Source organism: Erythrolamprus reginae, chromosome 2 (assembly GCF_031021105.1).
Source record: "Erythrolamprus reginae isolate rEryReg1 chromosome 2, rEryReg1.hap1, whole genome shotgun sequence".
NCBI lineage: Eukaryota > Metazoa > Chordata > Lepidosauria > Squamata > Dipsadidae > Erythrolamprus > Erythrolamprus reginae.
In genome coordinates this window covers 173,687,556-173,706,468 of record NC_091951.1, presented here as the reverse complement: position 1 = coordinate 173,706,468, position 18,913 = coordinate 173,687,556, and the positions used below count along the sequence as shown (strand labels likewise).

The 18,913-nt window shown below is 39.4% G+C and overlaps 1 protein-coding gene across 1 annotated transcript in view; it reads left to right on the top strand.

Moving 5' to 3' along the window:
• Window positions 1-18,913, top strand: part of ANKFN1 (ankyrin repeat and fibronectin type III domain containing 1) — a 144,759-nt gene that overhangs the window by 72,874 nt on the left and 52,972 nt on the right. Inside the window, exons 6-8 of the mRNA XM_070736009.1 lie at window positions 1,419-1,516; window positions 5,922-6,012; window positions 16,001-16,108. Of these exons, the coding sequence (XP_070592110.1) occupies window positions 1,419-1,516; window positions 5,922-6,012; window positions 16,001-16,108 (297 nt within the window). The remainder of the gene's footprint in view (window positions 1-1,418; window positions 1,517-5,921; window positions 6,013-16,000; window positions 16,109-18,913) is intronic.

The window sequence follows — 18,913 nt, the reverse complement described above, 5'->3', positions numbered from 1 at the left end:
TCCTGCTTGAACAGGAGGTTGGAGAAGAAGACCTTCAACGTTCCTTCCAATTCTGTTATTCTATTAGAAGAAATGTATCACTGCTCTTGGCCAGGATACAAGAGAAGGTAGAACATCATCATCATCATCATCATCATCATCATCATCATTATTATTATGGGACAGGGGCTACACATTGTGCACACAAAAAGAGAAGGTAGAACTGACTTTGCATGAATGATCTCTCAGAGAAGAGCCTTCTCAGTGATAATTGTGGAATTCCTTTCCCATTCATCTTTACATTTAGCTTGCATTTTTCTTTAGAATGGAATGGAATGGAGTAGAGTAGAGTAGAGTAGAGTAGAATAGAATAGAATTCTTTATTGGCCAAGTGTGATTGGACACACAAGGAATTTGTCTTTGACGCATAAGCTCTCAATGTACATAAAAGAAAAAGATACATTTGTCAAGAATCATGTGGTACAACACTTAATGATTGTCATAGGGGTCAACTAAGCAATGAAGAAACAATCAATATTAATAAAAATCTTAGGATACAAGCAACAAGTTACAGTCATACAGTCCTAAGTGGGAGGAAAAGGATGGTAGGAATGATGAGAAAAACCTGGTAGAAATAGAAGTGCAGACTTAGTAAAAAGTTGACAGTGTTGAGGGAATTATTTGTTTAGTAGAGTTATGGCGTTCGGGGGAAAAACTGTTCTTGTGTCTAGTTGTCTTGGTGTGCAGTGCTCTGTAGCGACGTTTTGAGGGTAGGAGTTGAAACAATTTGTGTCCAGGATGTGATGGGTCAGTAAATATTTTCACCGCCCTCTTTTTGACTCGTGCAGTATAGAGGTCCTCAAAGGAAGGCAGGTTGGCACCAATTGTTTTTTAGACATGGTACCAGATTTGGCCAGTAGAAATTACTAGATGATAATAGAGAAAGATTTAACCCTTTGCTTACATCTAGTGGTTATCTGAATTTTTGCAGCCCAAATCTCATAACCCTACATTAGGTATCAAGTAAACATTTTCCAGTCTTTAAATGTTTTGGATTCTACTTCCATCTTTTCCCACCTCTCGGTATTACTTGCTGAAACGATAACTATAAGAACTGAATTTCAACAAATGTAACCTATTATCTTACACTTTATCTGTTAGGTATTGCTTTAATAATTTTATCTGCCAGCTGCAGTTTGTATTCCTGTTTTTACTTGCTAGGCGTACAGTATAATATCATACATATCTTAAATATAAACCCCACTGACTGGCAACTAGGCTTGTGCCCAGGCCATCGCAGATTGCATAAGATTGTGTAATTTTTAAAATTAAAAAATAGTAAAATGACTTAAGAAAATCGAAGTGCTTTAGCATTTACAGACTTCCTCCTGAAGAAACCCAAGCCAATCTGACCTTCCCCTTTTTGATTTGTTTTCTAGTGGAATGGAGCTGTTCTGAAGACTTTTCTCCTTTGGTGGGAGAAATCATAATGGAAAACCTTCAGTCCCTGAGATGCACTATTACCGGCCTCACAATGGTAAATGAAAAGTTGTTAATTCAGGTTGGCCTTATTTTTTCCTTAAAGTGCTAGGAGAAATCTCCGCTGGAGAGAAGCAGCTGAGTGCCATTTCTCTGGCAAGTCATTAAACACATTCTGTTTAGCGTCCCGCGTTCCCAAATCACCAAAGAAGTAGCAAAGCCGCATCGCTTTTTGTGTGAGTTGCTATATTAGTGAGGAGAGATCAGAAAAGACTGGATTGAAAGCCGGCCATGCCATGGATCAGGGGCTAATCTTAGGGCAGATCAAAGGCTTTGGGAGATTCAATCTTGACTCCATGTCTGATGGCTAAAATAACAATTCTGTCTTCACTGCTTCACTGGGGAAACAAAAGTTACTGGATGCACTAACTTGAAAGCGGAGACGTATGTTTTTATAAAGATTAAAAGTGGGTGGAAGATGGGCAATCCAATGATCTTCTGACAGACAATCTGGTGAGAGTGAACACATTTACCACCACATTGGTCCTTCCTAAGCAGCTGAATGTGGATTTGGTTGGTACTAAAAGAAAGCAAATAGAACAGCATCAATATGGGCAGCAGAAATGAATTTATAAAAAAAAAAAATCAATCAAGTACATTCTCTGTTTACAAAATGGCTAAATAAACACATGTTTATCTCCAAGCCTGTAATGTTTACAATATTTCCAATCAGCATTACATTTAATTTACAATGGGTTTATACTATGGCAAATCCCAGAGAGTCAGAATCAGGACAGAAACATTAATGATTTTAAAACTGCTTACAAACTAAACATTTAGATTATATTGCTGCTGCCTGTACTGAATTTTATTTTGAGGTTAATAATCCGAGTTTGAATAAGATGTACTCACACATTGAATTTATGCCCTGTTGGGCTCCCATTTATGCTTTGTGGCCAATATTTAATAGAGTAATTCATTGGGACTATTTCTAAGAGATTCAGGTGAACCCAAGAACACAGATAAATCCCGATGTAGCCTCCATTGCTCTCAGAGAGAGTGCTAACAACCAGATGACTGCAAGGAAATATGATCTTTCCATTCCCCACCATCACCACCATCCAATCAAAACTGATGAAGCTCCTTGGGTGAGAAGCAAAATGCCTTCTTCTTCTGGAAAAAAACATAGTCCAGTTACCTTTGGGAAAAAAGCACATTTGAGACAACCATGAACTGGAATGGCTGAGAATCTCCATAGACATTCTGAGAGAAAACTTTTCAGCTTCAAATCAACAGTTGGGCATCTGTAGTACTGTCCTCCTCATGTAGTCTCTAGATTATTTAGTAACCCAGTCAAATCATTGAGCTTTTTTCCTTAGGCCTTAGAGATAACATGAACTTTTGTGAGAGAACTGTGGTGAAGCAGTATCCAAGATGAGTGTTAAATCTTTGAAGATTCATTTATATTGCCAAAGTGAACAGCAGCTGAGCTTTCAAAAAAAAAACACCCTTTTACTATCTACAAAGTGGTTAGGGATCTAGGCATTTATTTTTCTTTTAGCGGCAGAAACATCCCATCTTGCCATAGCAGTCTGGAGTTTTTCACAGAGGCTGCTTCACCTTTACAGGACTTCATGGATTGACTTTTTGTTGTTGTTGTTGTTGTTAAAAGAAAGCGCAAAGCCCTAGCCATTCTGTACATTTTCAAAAGTATGTCCAGTAATTTCCCTGTCCTTGAATATGTTCAGTGGTGGGTTCCTACAGGTTCAGGCTGGTTCTATAGAGCTGTTAGTAACTTGACGGCCTGGGTCGCTGAAACCAGCAGTGACCCAGGCCTCCATGCCCTCCATGCCATAGGCCATTTTGGTTTTTTGCTTCTGTTTCTGCACAGAAGCTTTTTTAGTACTGCACATGCTCACATGCATAACACCCATGCACCCGCCAGCGCATCCCTGAGCAAACCGGCAGTAGCAGAATCCAAAACCGATCCCTGAATTGGTTGATTCATTCATTTGGGGATTTAGGATGCTACCCTACAAATAAGAAAAAAATGGCATTCCCTAATTGTCTTCTTGGCTTAGTTCTTAAAACATCAATCAAGAGAGATTTCAAGATTTACTTCTACATTTCTCAATTTCCAAAATATTTTCCCTCTTCAGCTGATCTACTGGTGTTCCCAATGCCCAGCAGTTAAGTATTTAAACAAAGAAAGAACAGTTGATGAGAGAGGTTGTTTTGGGGATGAAAGAAATTTTGACAGGGATAAAGGGCAGGGTGAGTAAATTTCAATTTTTTTTCTAGACTGACTAGAAAAAAAAAGAGAGATTTGTGATTGGGGAGGGTATACCACAAATCACTACCAAGCTTGTACATTTTAAGTGGGATAAGAATGGAAGTAAATGCTAATAATTGCTTTGTTGTTTCTTTAAAAATATGAGGTTTTTTAAAATTTGCACTTCCCCCAAATTATTACTCCCTACTGAAAAACCTAAAAGTTAAAAATTATGTTTTATATATCGTAAATCCCAAAATACAAATGTTGAGGACAAGGGCACCCAAAAATAAGAATACTGAAGAGAAAATTATATATAGTATGCAGTGGTACCTCTATATAAGAACGCCTCTACTTATGAACTTTTCTAGATAAGAACCGGGTGTTCAATATTTTTTTGCCTCTTCTCAAGAACCATTTTCCACTTACAAACCCGAGCCCCTGAAACTGTAACCGGAAAAGGCAGGGAGAAGCCTCCGTGGGGCCTTCCTGGGAGGAACAGGGCCGGAAAAGGTGGGGACAAGCCTCCGGGGGGGGGCTCTCTAGGAATCTCCTGGGGTTAAATAGGGAAACCATCCTCCCTGTGGTTTCCCCAGTCACACACATTATTTGCTTTTACATTGATTCCAATGGGAAAAATTGCATCTTCTTACAAACTTTTCTACTTAAGAACCTGATCATGGAACGAATTAAGTTTGTAAGTAGAGGCACCACTGTATTAGGGAAAAGCAATTGCAAATGTGTGTGTTTGTATAAGGAAAAATATATATTCAAAAATCTGTGAAAATACGAACTTTTTTTGCTAATAAAAATATGGAAATAAACTTGTGAAAGACAAGGTGCAAAATTGAACAACATTAAAAAACTAATGAAGTGGGTAATTTTTAGGGATAAGTGAATGCTCGGGCCCAAAGTACATTATACAAAATGCATTTTGCATCTAATGTGTCCCAAGATGAGAAGCTAATACTTTAACAGAATCAGAACAAACAGAGGTGAGATTTTAATCTTTTCTTTCGCCCCTGTGGTTTACAGGCTAAACTCTCTTTCAAAATTGTATTTGCCTTGGAAAATGCTCACAGATTATTTTCTCCAAAGCCAGTACTGTACTATTTTCCTCAATAACATAGCAGAGGAGGAAAAGGCTAAATGTCTTCTCCACAGCTATTTAGAACTCATGTATTTTTGAATTGCTATGGCAAGAGGCAAAGGAGGCTGAGGCCAGTAAGAGCAGAGAGAACAATAAAGCCTTCTCTCTGCCTTTTCCCAGGTTTTTATTCTTTCATGATACTCCTCCTCCTCCTTTTTTTTCTTCTCTTTTTTCTTTTCCTCACATTGTCTTTGGCCTCATTTGCTACTGTGCTAGGTAATCCAGTGGTGGGTTGCTTCCAGTTCACCCCAGATCGGGTGAACCTGTAGCGGCTGCGGCAGGAGACTCCGCCCACCCACCTGGACATCTCCACATATGCAGAGAAGCTTCTGCTCATGCACAGAAGCATTCCTTGTCCCCGCACGCTCCCAATAGTAAACTAGTAGTGACGGAATTTGAAACCCACTACTGAGGTAATCGCGATTGGAGTGGAGGTCTGCTCGAGTAGTTGCTCTCAAGGCACTAATGTCTGACATGAATTTGTCCTAAATAACAACAATAAGATGTCTCAAATGCTATTTGTTTAGTTAAATAATATGAGCAGAAGCTCTGACCAAATTGGCACATCCCAATATAAATAGCTTTGGGGGGAAATGTGTTTTTTTATTTATTTATTTATTTATTTATTTACTTACTTACTTACTTACTTACTTACTTACTTACTTACTTACTTACTTACTTACTTACTTATTTATTTATTGCTGTTTTTTAATGCTGGCCTTGTCCTTAGGGTGGCTTACAATATGTTAGCAATAGCACTTTTTAACAGAGCCAGCATAATCCGGGTCCTCATTTTACCCACCTTGGAAGGATGGAAGGCTAAGTCAACCTTCAGCCAGTGATGAGATTTGAACCGCTGATCTGCAGATTTAGCAGTCAGCTTTAGTGGCCTGCAGTACTGCACTCTACCCACTGTGCCACCTCGGCTCTTGCTATAGGCACCACATTCATCTTTGTCACTGCATAATGATGTGACTTCAGAAAATATACCTTGGCTATGTATGTAAACTTGAAGTGTTGTCTTTTATTTTTCATTTACAGGGCCAAAGGTATTATGTCCGAGTGTACGCCCATAATATGAAAGGCTGGGGACAGCCTCAGACTTCCTCACCTTGCTGTGCTTCTCCTTCTAGTAGGTTTAAGAGCTTTTGGTGTTGATGTTACACTTATATGTCCAGTATTTGTCTTGTGTCTGTGCATGTTTGTGTGTGTGTTTTTCTCTCTTTCTCTCCCTTTCCCACTCACTCATTCACTCACTCACTCTCTAGCTCGTAAAAAAAAATCACCTTGTAAAAAAATTAGTAAAATGATGCTATTAGCAAGAAACAAAATGTTTTAAAATCGCTACATCTTTATAGGGCTAAATGTCTTATTAAATGCTTTTAATTCTCTCCCCCAACCCCCAATTAAAGCAAGAAGTTAGACAGGGATGCAAGAGGGAAGAGAAATAAATGAATATACATGTCTAGCAGTTTAGTCATAGCAACTGGACTTCTTTTCTTCTTTGAAACATTTGAAACGCTTCACTGCTTATTCAAGTAATCAGTTGCCATGACTCAACTTCCAAGCAACTCTATTTAGATGACTGGGAACTTCAATCGAGAAATGTATGCAATTTTAAACCAATTCAGAACTCTCCATTCATACCCCCAGTTCTTCAGAAACTGGTGGTCGTATTTGGTAGTTGATAGAAACAAAACTTAATATTGGTAGTAGACGATTGTCCTCATTCGGTTACGGTCCATGGAAAAGGTGATGCAAAGGGATTGCAAGATAGAGGTGAAGGGTTGTTTCCGCTCTGTTGAATAATTTGGGACAGTTTTGACAGCAAACTTGATATCGTGATAAAGTGAATTGAAGAGGTGGAATTTGAATCTGATCCTACAATACTCAGAAAAATACATACACTGGTGACTTTTATGTATTACTAATCCATTCTTTAAACAGTAATTAGGTTCCAATTGCCATTTGAAGAAAAAATACAGAATATTACAAAGTGCCTGGAAATTTATTTTTGTGCTATGTCTTTCCTTCCTGACCTGCTGCTGTTTATGAATCATGATTCTGATTGAGCCCATGCTGACTTTCTTTGTTCCCACCATCTTTTAATCAGGCATTAGAATAATTTCTTATGCCTGAAAGTCTAATAAATTGTAGTTGGGAACTGTTGATACATGATCACTGAGAACAGTTTATTTTTGTCATAGATATTCTCTCCGGCATTGCTACTCACATTTCCAGTTTGTCTGCAACTACTTTAGTTCAGGACTCTCAAGAGTAGAATACTGAAGTGGTTTCTCTCCACTTACAATATTGTTTTTCTGGTTTCACATGGTTGGTAGATCATAATGTATTCTTCACATGTATCTTTTCTCAAAGAAAGTCCTGCTTTAGTTTATTTCTCGTGTGGCATCCAATAATTCCGGCATCCCCACCAACTCTTTCTGGCAGTTCAAGTTTTTTTTGGGGGGGGGGGGGTTTCTCATTATTCTTGGTTTTTGTTCAGTTGACAAGAAAGTCACATTGCACAAATAAGAGCAATAGAAGGAGGGAAATTATGGGTGTGATGCACCTTATTGCTGAGATAAAAGATATAAACATCTAGAAAATTTTCAGAAGGATAGCAAGCATGATTCTTAGACTTTGGAGAGGATGTTTTGCTTTTCCTTCATCTCTTTTCTTGGATATTTTTTTTCAATTTGCATAAAATACAATGCACATACAAAATTGCAGAAAGGCAGATGTGGAGGATAAAGAACTATACACACACTGACGTAGACACACATAGAGTTGAAGGTTTCTTGTTATTATTTACCTGCCACCAGAATTATGCAAAAATGGGAATACAGAGAATCTGGTAGCTAAGATAAAAGGACCTGAATGTTTTCTTGTATTTTCTAAACAAACATTTGGTACTCTAACTGTCCAGTTTTTAGAGATCGCAGCAAAATAAAAACTCAACAAAATCTGCTGAACTCTAGCATAAATCAACATGCAGCAACTCTCATCCCAAAGCTTTGTGATGGGAAAGTCAGCCTGAAATATAAATATTTCTAGATTACCAGTCTTTCTGAAAATCCGGTTTTCTGATTCTACAGTAAAATGGCTTTTTTTGATTTGTGAAGATTTGAGGATGCATTTTTACTTATATTTGCAGAGAATCAATGTACCAGTCAGGGTTCATTGACCAAAAATAAATAGCCCCTTGCGTATCCCTGAAACAACTAACTAATTTACCCTTGCTTATCATTGAAAAACAAAATTTTGTTTTGCTGGGTTTAGAGACCTAGAGGCATGATGTTGCAATGGTTTCAGTTTCTTGGTTCAAAGCTAGTTCCAGCTGATGTCAGGTTAAGATCTAACAATACTTCTCTTCTCAGTTCCTATTTGAAATGATTGCTGAAAACCAGGATATTCCCTAGGTAAATTATATGACAAACAATCAAAATAGATGGCTGCTGTGGGATCTGATGGACTCCAAAGACAAAGTTTATTAAAGTGCAGAATGTGTTCTTTTTCTACTGAGACTTTAACCAAAAAATACTTTGAAAAGGTAGCAAGCTTTGATACACCTACCAAGTACTAAATTCTAAGACCTGACAGTCAATCTAACTGCATGCCAATACAGACTTCAGAGTGCAGCTAGAGAGGGAAGAGATTGATGAAGATGCTACACTCCTTCTGTACTCTCCTCTTCCTGTATGGTGTTGTACTTCATGTGTAAACCCATAGCATTTAGACTTGAGGGAGTTGATTACTATAAAGGCTTGTATTATACAGAAGGTTCTATTTACTGATCATTTATTCAGTGACTGTTATAATGGCACTGAATGAGTGATAGCTACAACCAAACCTTGATCATATGACCATTACAGCATATCCATGGTCATGTGATTGCAGTTTGCAACTTTCCTGCTGACTTCCCACAAGCAAAGTCAATCAGGGGAAGCCAGCAGGAAGTTGGAAGACATAGTCATGTGAGGTCCTCACATAGAGACCCCTATGAGCCTTGTTTAACCCCCATGTTCTGTTCGATAAAACTCCCTAATCTTATGTTCCTGGGTCTATTTGACCTGGACCGCAAATTGTTCATTTTAGGTACTTATATTTGGTCTTTTTGAAAGCTTTTTTCACTTGGAAAAATGCATGCGCACCCATTTTTGTGACTTTTTTTTCAATTTATGGATAGTTTTGCTTGCAAGATGTGTTCTATTTTACTAAACCTGGTGTGGGATTGGTAGCTTGGACATTTCTGAACATAATGATATGAAAATTGAACTGAAAAAAAATGATGCTTATTGGTTTATTTTGCTGATGATTTTTTTTAAAATCATCTATGGACCAGCAACAATTGAACCAGTTCCATGATGTCTTCATGATCTCACCAGCAGTTTGCTACCAGTTCGGGTGAACCAGTCCAAATAGGTCCAAACTGTTCCAAACCCACCTCTGGTCTGAATGGAGAAGAACAAAATTTAGCTCAATCATGTCAAAGTAGAGCAACTGTGAACTTTGAAACCTTCCCCCCCTGAGATGTGGGAACTTTCTATCTCCGGCTTTGAACAAGGTTCACCCAGAATTAACATGTAGTTTGGATTTATGATTCCTGATGAGGCCCTACTCATGGTGATTCATGCCTTACTTCCCTCACATGCCTTACTTCCCTCTAATGTGCCATACATACAGACCTTGAACAGCCTCTAAAAGTTGCACCTGGTCCAGAATGCATGGTGTGGGCAATTTGTGGTATTTCTTAATATTTTGGCCTAAAACCTATGCTGTGTGGGTTGCAATGGGTTCCTATAAGCATCTAGATGCAATACAGAGTGTCTGCTATCATCAATAAATCTGGTGGCCATCACTAATAAATAGCACAGAGTGCCAAATTATTTGTGAAGTCAATGTGTTGATTCTCTTCTCTTATGTCACCAACAATAGCAGGGTTATCATCTTCAGGTACATTACATCGCTCAATGGCATTTTCTATAACCCAAGAGTTGTGCCCTATGGCATCCCCCCAGAAATCCAGATTGCCCTAATGCTGTTGGCTTTAGGTAAAGCATTCTGGCTATTCCCCCAGATTTTGGGGTCAACTTCCTGTCCCCAAAGATTGGAAGAACAGCTAGATTCAATGAGTCTTAGTGGTTCCTTTGTTTAGTTTTGATCTCAGAATTAGAAGTAGAATTATTTATAGGTGTCATACATACATTATGGTATTATCTTTAATATTATGCTGCTCATTTGGTTCTTAACCAGCAGTGAAATCTACTTAACTTCCCTACCATGTGGTCTCTATGTATGGCACATTAGAGTAAACCAATTGTGAGGGAAGTAAGGCAAGAATCCCCATGAATAGGGCCTCTCAATCCAAACATGGGAGCAATAGGAGTGTAAGGCAAACTTGCACAAAGGCCCTTATAGCCATGGTCTTCCACCAGGAATGATAAATCCAAACTACATGGAAATGCATGCTTTGTGTGTACATGCTTTGTGCATGCATGCACACCATTGTCACATGCACTTTCTCACCCTTTGGGCATGCACAGAAGGCTTTGTGCATGCGCAGAGGGTGGAAAAAAAAGAAAATGACAACATCCAGGCAGGCAGGAGGAACCACTGGCAGATACCACTTCCAACATGCCTAAACTGGTAGCATTTCCCCCCTGATTTTAACCCTCTACTTCCTGGCTTAACTGAAGCTATACATTTCTTAGTTAAATGAAAAAGCAAGCTCAGGCTTCAGAGGAATCAAAATGTACTGCTGTTAATAACTGTATAAGCTTTTCTACACTGGAGAAATTACATTATTGGAATAAAATGCATGATGTGTTGGCAGGGTACATACCATTCAAGTGGGTGTAGAGAAAAATGTTAATATTGAGATCAAGAGGTAGTGATTTTTTTTTGTGATAAAAATTTTAAGCATGCAATATAATAAATGAAAACCATACATAGTCACAGAGCAGCTGTGACCAGAGCAGCATTGATGAGGAAACAAATATCTTGACACTGCTATGTTAATTAATGGGTGACAAACACTTAACCTTATTACACTTCACTTGATCTGCTAATATGTATTTAGTTATTGTATTTATATGCCGCCCAACTCCCAAAGGTATTAGAAATTCTCTAATGATTTTATATCTGCTGATAAATGTCCTGATACAAATAAAATAAACATTCTGATACGGATGCACAAATCAGCCCAATAAAACCTTATTAACTCAGGCCAACTCAAAGAAAATTAGTCTACATGGTTTGTAAATTATTGCTTGTAAGAATTGTATCTCAATTTTTCCATTGATGTAATAGGTTTTATTTGGCCTTAGTTGTTGGTGTGTATGTGGCTATTATATTACAGAAAGGTGATTATGCTTAATATATGTGGCCTATTAGGTGAACCGTTTTGGAACTGGAGTTTGGAAATAGTTGTGTTTGGCAACGGGTGATGGATTCTGCTCTCAAATTCATACACTAATGTTGGGGAATCCTTTTTATAACAGAGCTGATTTTGGCTTAAAACTGTAATCTAAATTTAGAAATTTCCATACGTGTAAAACTTCCATAATAATATTGGTTTCAGGAATTTTTGTAGATTTTAATGTAGAGCATTCATACCTAACTCTAATACTATAGACCCCTGAGGAATGTGGGGTTCCTCAGGGGTCGGTCCTTCCCCCCTGCTATTTAATATCTACATGAAACCACTGGGTGAGATCATCCAAGGGCATAGGGTGAGGTGTCATCAGTATGCAGATGACACCCAGTTGTACATCTCCAGCCTGTGTCCAGTCAGTGAAACAGTGGAAGTGATGTGCTGGTGCCTGGAGGCTGTTGGGGTCTAGATGGGTGTCAACAGGCTCAAACTCAACCCTGACAAGATGGAGTGGCTGTGGGTTTTGCCTCCCAAGGACAATCCCATCTGTCCGTCCATTACCCTGGGGGGGATTATTGACCCCCTTTGAGAGGGTCCACAATTTGGCCATCCTCCTCGATCCACAGCTGACTTTAGAACATCATCTTTCAGCTGTGGTGAGGAGGGCGTTTGCCCAGGTTCGCTGGTGCACCAGTTGCAGCCCTATTTGGACAGGGAGTCCCTGCTCACAGTCACTCACGCCCTTCTCACCTTGAGATTCAACTATTGCAACAATCTCTACATGGGGCTACCTCTGAAGAGTGTTCAGAAACTTCAGATCATGCAGAATGCAGCCGCGTGAGCAGTCATGGGTCATTCCAGATGTGCCCATGTTTTGTCAACACTCCATGGCCGCACTGGTTGCTGATTAGTTTCTGGACACAATTCAAAGTGTTGGTGATGACCTATAAGGCCCTACAGGGCATCAGACCAGAATACCTACGGGACTGTCATCTGCCGCATGAATCCCAGCAGCCGATTAGGTCCCACAGAGTTGGCCTTCTCCAGGTCCCGTCGACTAAACAATGTCGTCTGGTGGGGCCTAGTGGAAGAGCCTTCTCTGTGGCAGCCCCAGCCCTCTGGAATCAACTCCCCCAGAGATTCAAACTGCTCCCACCCTCCTCACCTTCCGCAACACCCTGAAGACCTATCTATGTTGCCAGGCATGGGGCAATTAATTTTCTGACCATTAAGAGTTATGTGTGGTTGTGACTGTATTGTACTGATTGTTTTTTAATGATAGAGGGGTTTTAGTCATAGTTTTTAATTATTAGATTTGTATTGTATTGTTCTTTTGCTGTTGTGAGCCGCCCTGAGTCTTTGGAAAGGGGTGGCATACAAGTCTAGTAAATTATTATTATTATTATTATTATTATTATTATTATTATTATTATTATTATACCCAAGCCTATCAGAAGGCCATTCGAAACCCAAATCTGCGAGGGAAACTGAGCTAACTGAGCTATGTGGATTCACTAATTTACTATGAGAACTCCATAACATTCCCACAGCTTGGTATTCTCCAGATCTTTGGGGCCATAACTCCTAGTTGCACTGCAAACTGGCTGGGAATTCTCTCAGCTGTATCTATATACTATTAAAATTCATGTTACACCATTAATTGGTTGAAATGGTGCATCGTAAAGCAATGATTATTTCAATCAAGTACCTCAAATGGGCAGAATGCTTCCAAAATCTAGGACTCTCAAGAGAATTAAATTTGGGAAAGTTGTCACTGGTTCAGTGCTACAGGCTGCTGCTGAGCTTTTGCTGTAGGCACATGATCTTCATTTGCAAAATTCCAGTTTCCCAACGAGTCTCATAACCCCTCATCCTGAAACAACCATTAACCTGCATACTGGAAAGGGAGGGAGGGAGGGAGAAAGGAAGGAAGGAAGGAAGGAAGGAAGGAAGGAAGGAAGGAAGGAAGGAAGGAAGACATACTCTTCTTGGCTTAAGCCACCATTCCCTTTGAGTTCCCCCAATCTGTGACAGCCTCTGCACTTTCCCTGACTTACGTGACCCCTTTCATTATGTGAAACAGAATTGAATGCTTTTTTATTTCATACAAAAAGAAATACTTGAAGAAAATGTACAAGCCAACATAAATATGAACCAAAATGTAATATAATTTAAAAATTCTCAGGCTAGTGTTGAAGTTAACAGAATGGAGATAGTGACATAGCCTAACATAATAGCAATAGCATTTAGATTTATATGCCACTGCACTGTGGTTTACATCCCTCTCTAAGCAGTTTACAGTGTCAGCATATTGTCCCCAACAATCTGGGTTCTCATTTTGATGACGTTGAAAAGATGGAGCCTGAGTCAACCTTCTGAGTCAATCTCAATAAACTCAATAAGTCCATCCTTAATGGGGGCATGCATAAGTGCATCAGCATGCCTACTGTCTCTATCCTACTGTCCCCATTTATCTGTATTCATTTCCTTCATTCATGTCCGTGTTCACATTTCTACCTGCTATCCTGTACATATTTGACAAACTAATAAATAAATAAATGTGGGCAGTTAGAAGTACATTTCCACCTCTTCACTACAAGTTGCATTTGCAGTTAGTGTGCTTCTGGGTGCAATTGTCACTTATAATATTAGTAATAGATCCTTGGAACAAACTTCCAGCAGACGTGGTTGGTAAATCCACAGTAACTGAATTTAAACATGCCTGGGATAAACATATATCCACACAGGAAATAGTATAAGGGCAGACTAGATGGATCATGAGGTCTTTTTCTGCCATCAATTTTCTATGTTTCTATAAAGTCCCTGCAAGTATGGGGCTCGGTTATTTGTGGGGCAGCCTCTCCACACTTGTCTTTAACCTGCTCTGTTCCGTCTGTCAAGAGAGGCATACTGTGGCTCCCATCAGTTTAAGGACTCCCATTTTCTGGACCTAAAAAGTGTCCTTTGAGTTGCAGCTCCTGCACATTCCCTATTCCCCCAAGGTTGGATTGGCCCCAAAGCTGGCAGATTTTTCAAAGCTTTGAAGCCCTAGATGTGTTGCCAAACATAGGGGTTGGAATAGTGAAACTCCATGAGATTACTGACCTGTGGCAAATTTGCTTTTCTCTTGGTTGCTGTTACATGCCCAGCATAACCAAGATGGGAGGGGTGGCCATATACAAATTGGATAAATAAATAAATAAAATAAACTGAAAATTGGTGACGTGACTCAGACAAGTTTTTGAATTCCTACCTTCGAGTTCAAAATGGCCAAATTCATTACTGTATGCTTACAACAAAGATGCAGTTTGAAGCCAGATACATTTTACGTTGAATGCCCAATTTATGTCATCTTGGTTAGTAGTTTTGATGGTAATTCAAAAGTCCAGACTGAGTTTATACATCAAACTAACAGGAGCTCTGCTACAGTATTTAGTATTTCAGAACTGGCAAACTTAGGAGGAGTTCCATATGTAACAATGGAGAAGAAAATGATCTGTTGCCTAATATATGTTTCCCAACTTACTGCTTTCCAGATCTGTTAGTGCTGTGAATTTTGAAATTCCCTTGGCATTTTAATGAATGCTAGCCATAGGGAATTGATGTTGGGTTGGCTCAATTTACAGAACCAAACTGAACAAGGATGTTCAATTTAAGGCCAAGGATCACTTGCAACCTTCCCAACCCTTGGAAAAGTTGACAATATTTCATTTTTAAGGTCTGAAATATTAAAGAAATGTAGAATAAATATATCAAGTGAAATTCATTTTAGATTTAATGAAATCTATTTTAATTGAGTCTACTTCAGAAATTCCCAAACTCACTTTCAACTCATTGATCCTTTCATGACGTTTCAGATAGTTCATTGACTTCCAAACATTTATTATATAATTAATAATTAAATTAAATAACTTGAATTAATAGTAGTACTATGAATAACAATAACAACAACACTGACCCTTTGGATAGTCCCAATAACCTTGAGGGGTCAGTGTTGACTACTGGCAAATTCTAGTCTAGTGTGACATTTGATGATGTTCAACAGGCCACTCAGAGCTCAAGTATAGGCATGCCTCAGAGATATTGTGGGTATGATTCTAGCACCAAAATTTATTTGTTTGTTTGTTTATTATTATGATTAAATTTGCTGCCCATCTCGCTGCAAGGCATTCCTGCAGCAAACATACAATATGAGCCATGCAAATTGTTTAGTTTCCCAGTGCGTATAAAAATTATGCTTACAACGTGATACTCTATTAAATGTGCAATAGAATTATAGCTAAAAAACAATGTACACATCTTAATTAAAAATACTCTATTGCTTAAAAAATGTTAATTATAATCTGAGGCGGCAGCGAGTTGTAATCGTTTTGCCTGTGGAGAATCTTGTAAAAATTGTAATATCTGCAAAGCAAAAGAAAACCAAATGCAATAAAGCAAGGTATGCATGTTCTGAAGAGGAACATTTTTTTAGGGCATCTAGATCAGTGTTTCCCAACCTTGGCAACTTGAATCTATTTGGACTTCAACCCCCAGAATTTCTTTCAACTTAGCATGGGCTAACAAAGCAAGCTGGATTGGAAGCTATTTGCATTTTACACCCAGGTTCTGATCAAGGACAGATAATTAAAATCAGGCACACTGGGCCCTGAATTCATGTTCTCTCTCGGATGCCAGCAGGCATGGGATCAGGGCCTCTTCCCTTTGCTCGACTTTCATTCTCTTGGTTTCTTTTGTTCCCCAGACTGGAAAGACTGCGATGGCAGAGAGCCTAAACACCGGGGACAGATTGAAGCCCTGGAACGTTTGTTGCAGCAGGTTAGAGCGTCTCGTCCGAGCTACAGTTGCAGAGGTAAGAGTAAAATATCCATTGGGCAATGAACCAGGCAAGGCCTCTGTGGCGCCTGTAATTTTAGCAACCTCCTATCTGGGTTATACCTTCCCATTCATCGGGAAAGGAGAGATATTAATATTGGCCCATCTGGAATCACTTTAGCAGACTATCTCGCTCTGGCTTCTCCAAATTGGCAACATAGCATACTTTTGAAAAAAGGTTTCCAATAAAGTATTATCCTCCCTCCTTGTCTAACCCACCCACCCAGTCTCTCTCTCTCTCTCTCTCTCTCTCTCTCTCCCACACACTCACCTTCTTGCTCTCCCTCTCTCCCTCCCTCTCTCTCTCTCACTCTCCCTCCTCCCTTCCTCTCACTCCCTCTCCCTCTCTCTCCCTCTCTATCCCTCCCTCTCCTTCTCTCCCTCTCTCCCTCTCTCCCTCTCTCCCTCACTCCCTCTCTCTCCCCCTCTCTCACTCTCACTCTCTCTCACTCACTCCCTCTTTCTCTCCCTCAGTCATTCACTGTCCCATTCCCACTCCCTCTCCCCCCTCTCTCACTCTCACGCTCTCACCCTCCCTCACTCTCCCTCTCCCTCACTTTCTCACTCACTGACTGACTCACTCTCCTGCTCCTTCTCCCTCTCTCTCCCTTTCTCTTTCACGCCCTTTCCCGCTCTCTCTCTCCCTCTCCCTCCCTCTCCCCCTCTCTTCTCTCTCACTCCCTCCCTCTCCCTCTTGCTTGCTGATTTGCAAGAATGGATAACAGAAAATGTTGGAAATGATGCTTTCCTTTAGCCATCTCCTGGACAAATGACAAAATCGCTGTATTCGGCAATTGAATAAAATCAGTGGTTTTACCAAGCTCCTACAATCTCTAAGAAAAAAGCAGCCCAACTAGACCACAGTTTCTCTTGTTGCTGTATATTTCAAGCTGCCTCCTGTCAATAATAGGAAGAAGCTTCTGAAGTCAAGACTTTAATTTCAATCAGCCCTTCTGATGAGTGTGACATTCATGCTGAATGTTCTTGTGAATCTATAACCACCAAAATTCATAATCTACACTAGAATGTAGATTCTAGTGCAGAATGGTTGTGCTACTTTTCGGTTCCATCTGTTATGTTCAGATAGGCTTCACCAATTTCTCTACCTAATCGATGGTCTGATCACTTGAAACAGTTTTGTAGATGCTGCCTCCTAGAGCTTATTTGGATTGTTCCTGATTGAAAATTGAGCAATCTCAACATGAATTGTCCCCCTTTACCACCATAATCTACAGGTGAATTGAAATTCTTGACACACTGTAAGGATCAAATAAATTCCTAGATTTAAGGTTACAGGATAAAAACTTGAGTCTTTTGTATGCTGCTACGCAACAGTTCTGACTATCAAAAAGTCTGGTGTTCCCATTTTTGTAACTATGGTAACATCCATGCGAGAAGAACGTGCCTTTTGAAAAGGACTGACGACATTGCCTGAATAAGTGGGTTCTTATCGTTATCACCCTGTCATCAATCAACAAAATTATTTTTTTTCTATCTTAAGAGAAAAGTGCAATATAAATTTGACTGAAAGTTGAATAATGATGAGAAATGGTCTGAATAATGCATTTGGAATGTGGAACAGTACAGGTAATGCTTGCTTATTGACCAGTTGAATTATGATTATTCAAAGTTACGATGGCCACAGAATGAGTGCTATGGTCCATAAAACATGAGCCATTGTAAATGGTTGTGTTCCTCCTTATGGGTACATGACCATGTGTTGTGCAGGTTAGCTTTACAACGTATCACTGATTTCTGGGGTCATCCGTCTGTGATTCACAATGTTATTTTGCTGATTTCCAGCATTTTTTGACAATTTCCAGTAAAATACTCAGTCTGGTAGAGAGAAGTTGCCTGAGGATGGGCTCCAGGATGAGTCCAAAAGCTTGGAAGACTAAATCTCTGGTCTTGGTGACCAACCCAGATTGCATCCTGAAAAAAATAAAATCATTTTGCTTAATGATTGCTGCCTTTGCTTAATGGCCACATTGTTCATTTAATGGTTATCATTTAAAAATTCAGAAATTTACTTCCAGTTTTGTGGGTGCCTTGACTTGCAACTGTAATTCCAGGGTTAAGTTGAGGATTACCTGTAGCTCCTATAGGTGGATATATGTGGGATAATATGTGCATAGAATATTAAGGATGGCAACTGGGACTCCTGGAAATGTCATCATTAAGCAGGGGTGGGCTGCTGCCCGGATGTTGGGGATGCAGTGGGGTAGCGAAAATGGAGCTCCACCCCAGAGCACCCAATTTACACTGAAAGATGTTGAAAGAAAATGCAGAGCATCCTGCATAAGCCACGCCCACAGTGTGGTAGTAAAAATTTTGGTAGCCCTTCACTATCAGTAATATGTCATTGCACTTTACAATCATATTGCTTAAGGATGGCTGACCTGGTCCCAATTGCAGTTGAAACCTGTGATCTACTATGTGTATTTTTTTTCCTTCCAAAAGCAGAGGTGCTATAACCATGAGATGCCACTTGAAAAGGGTAATGCATGAATTGCCTAAAGAAAACTTCAAAGATCTTGTAGTACTGTATATGGCAAACTACATTGCCATATACATTGCAAACTACATTGCTCCAAAAAATAAAGGGAACATTTAAACAACACAATATAACTCCAAGTAAATCAAACCTCTGTGAAATCAAACTGTCCACTTAGGAAGCAGCACTGATTGACAATCAATTTCACATGCTATTGTGCACATTCAACTTTGTACAGAACAAAGTATTTCAATGAGAATATTTCATTCGTTGGGTGGGTGGGTGGGT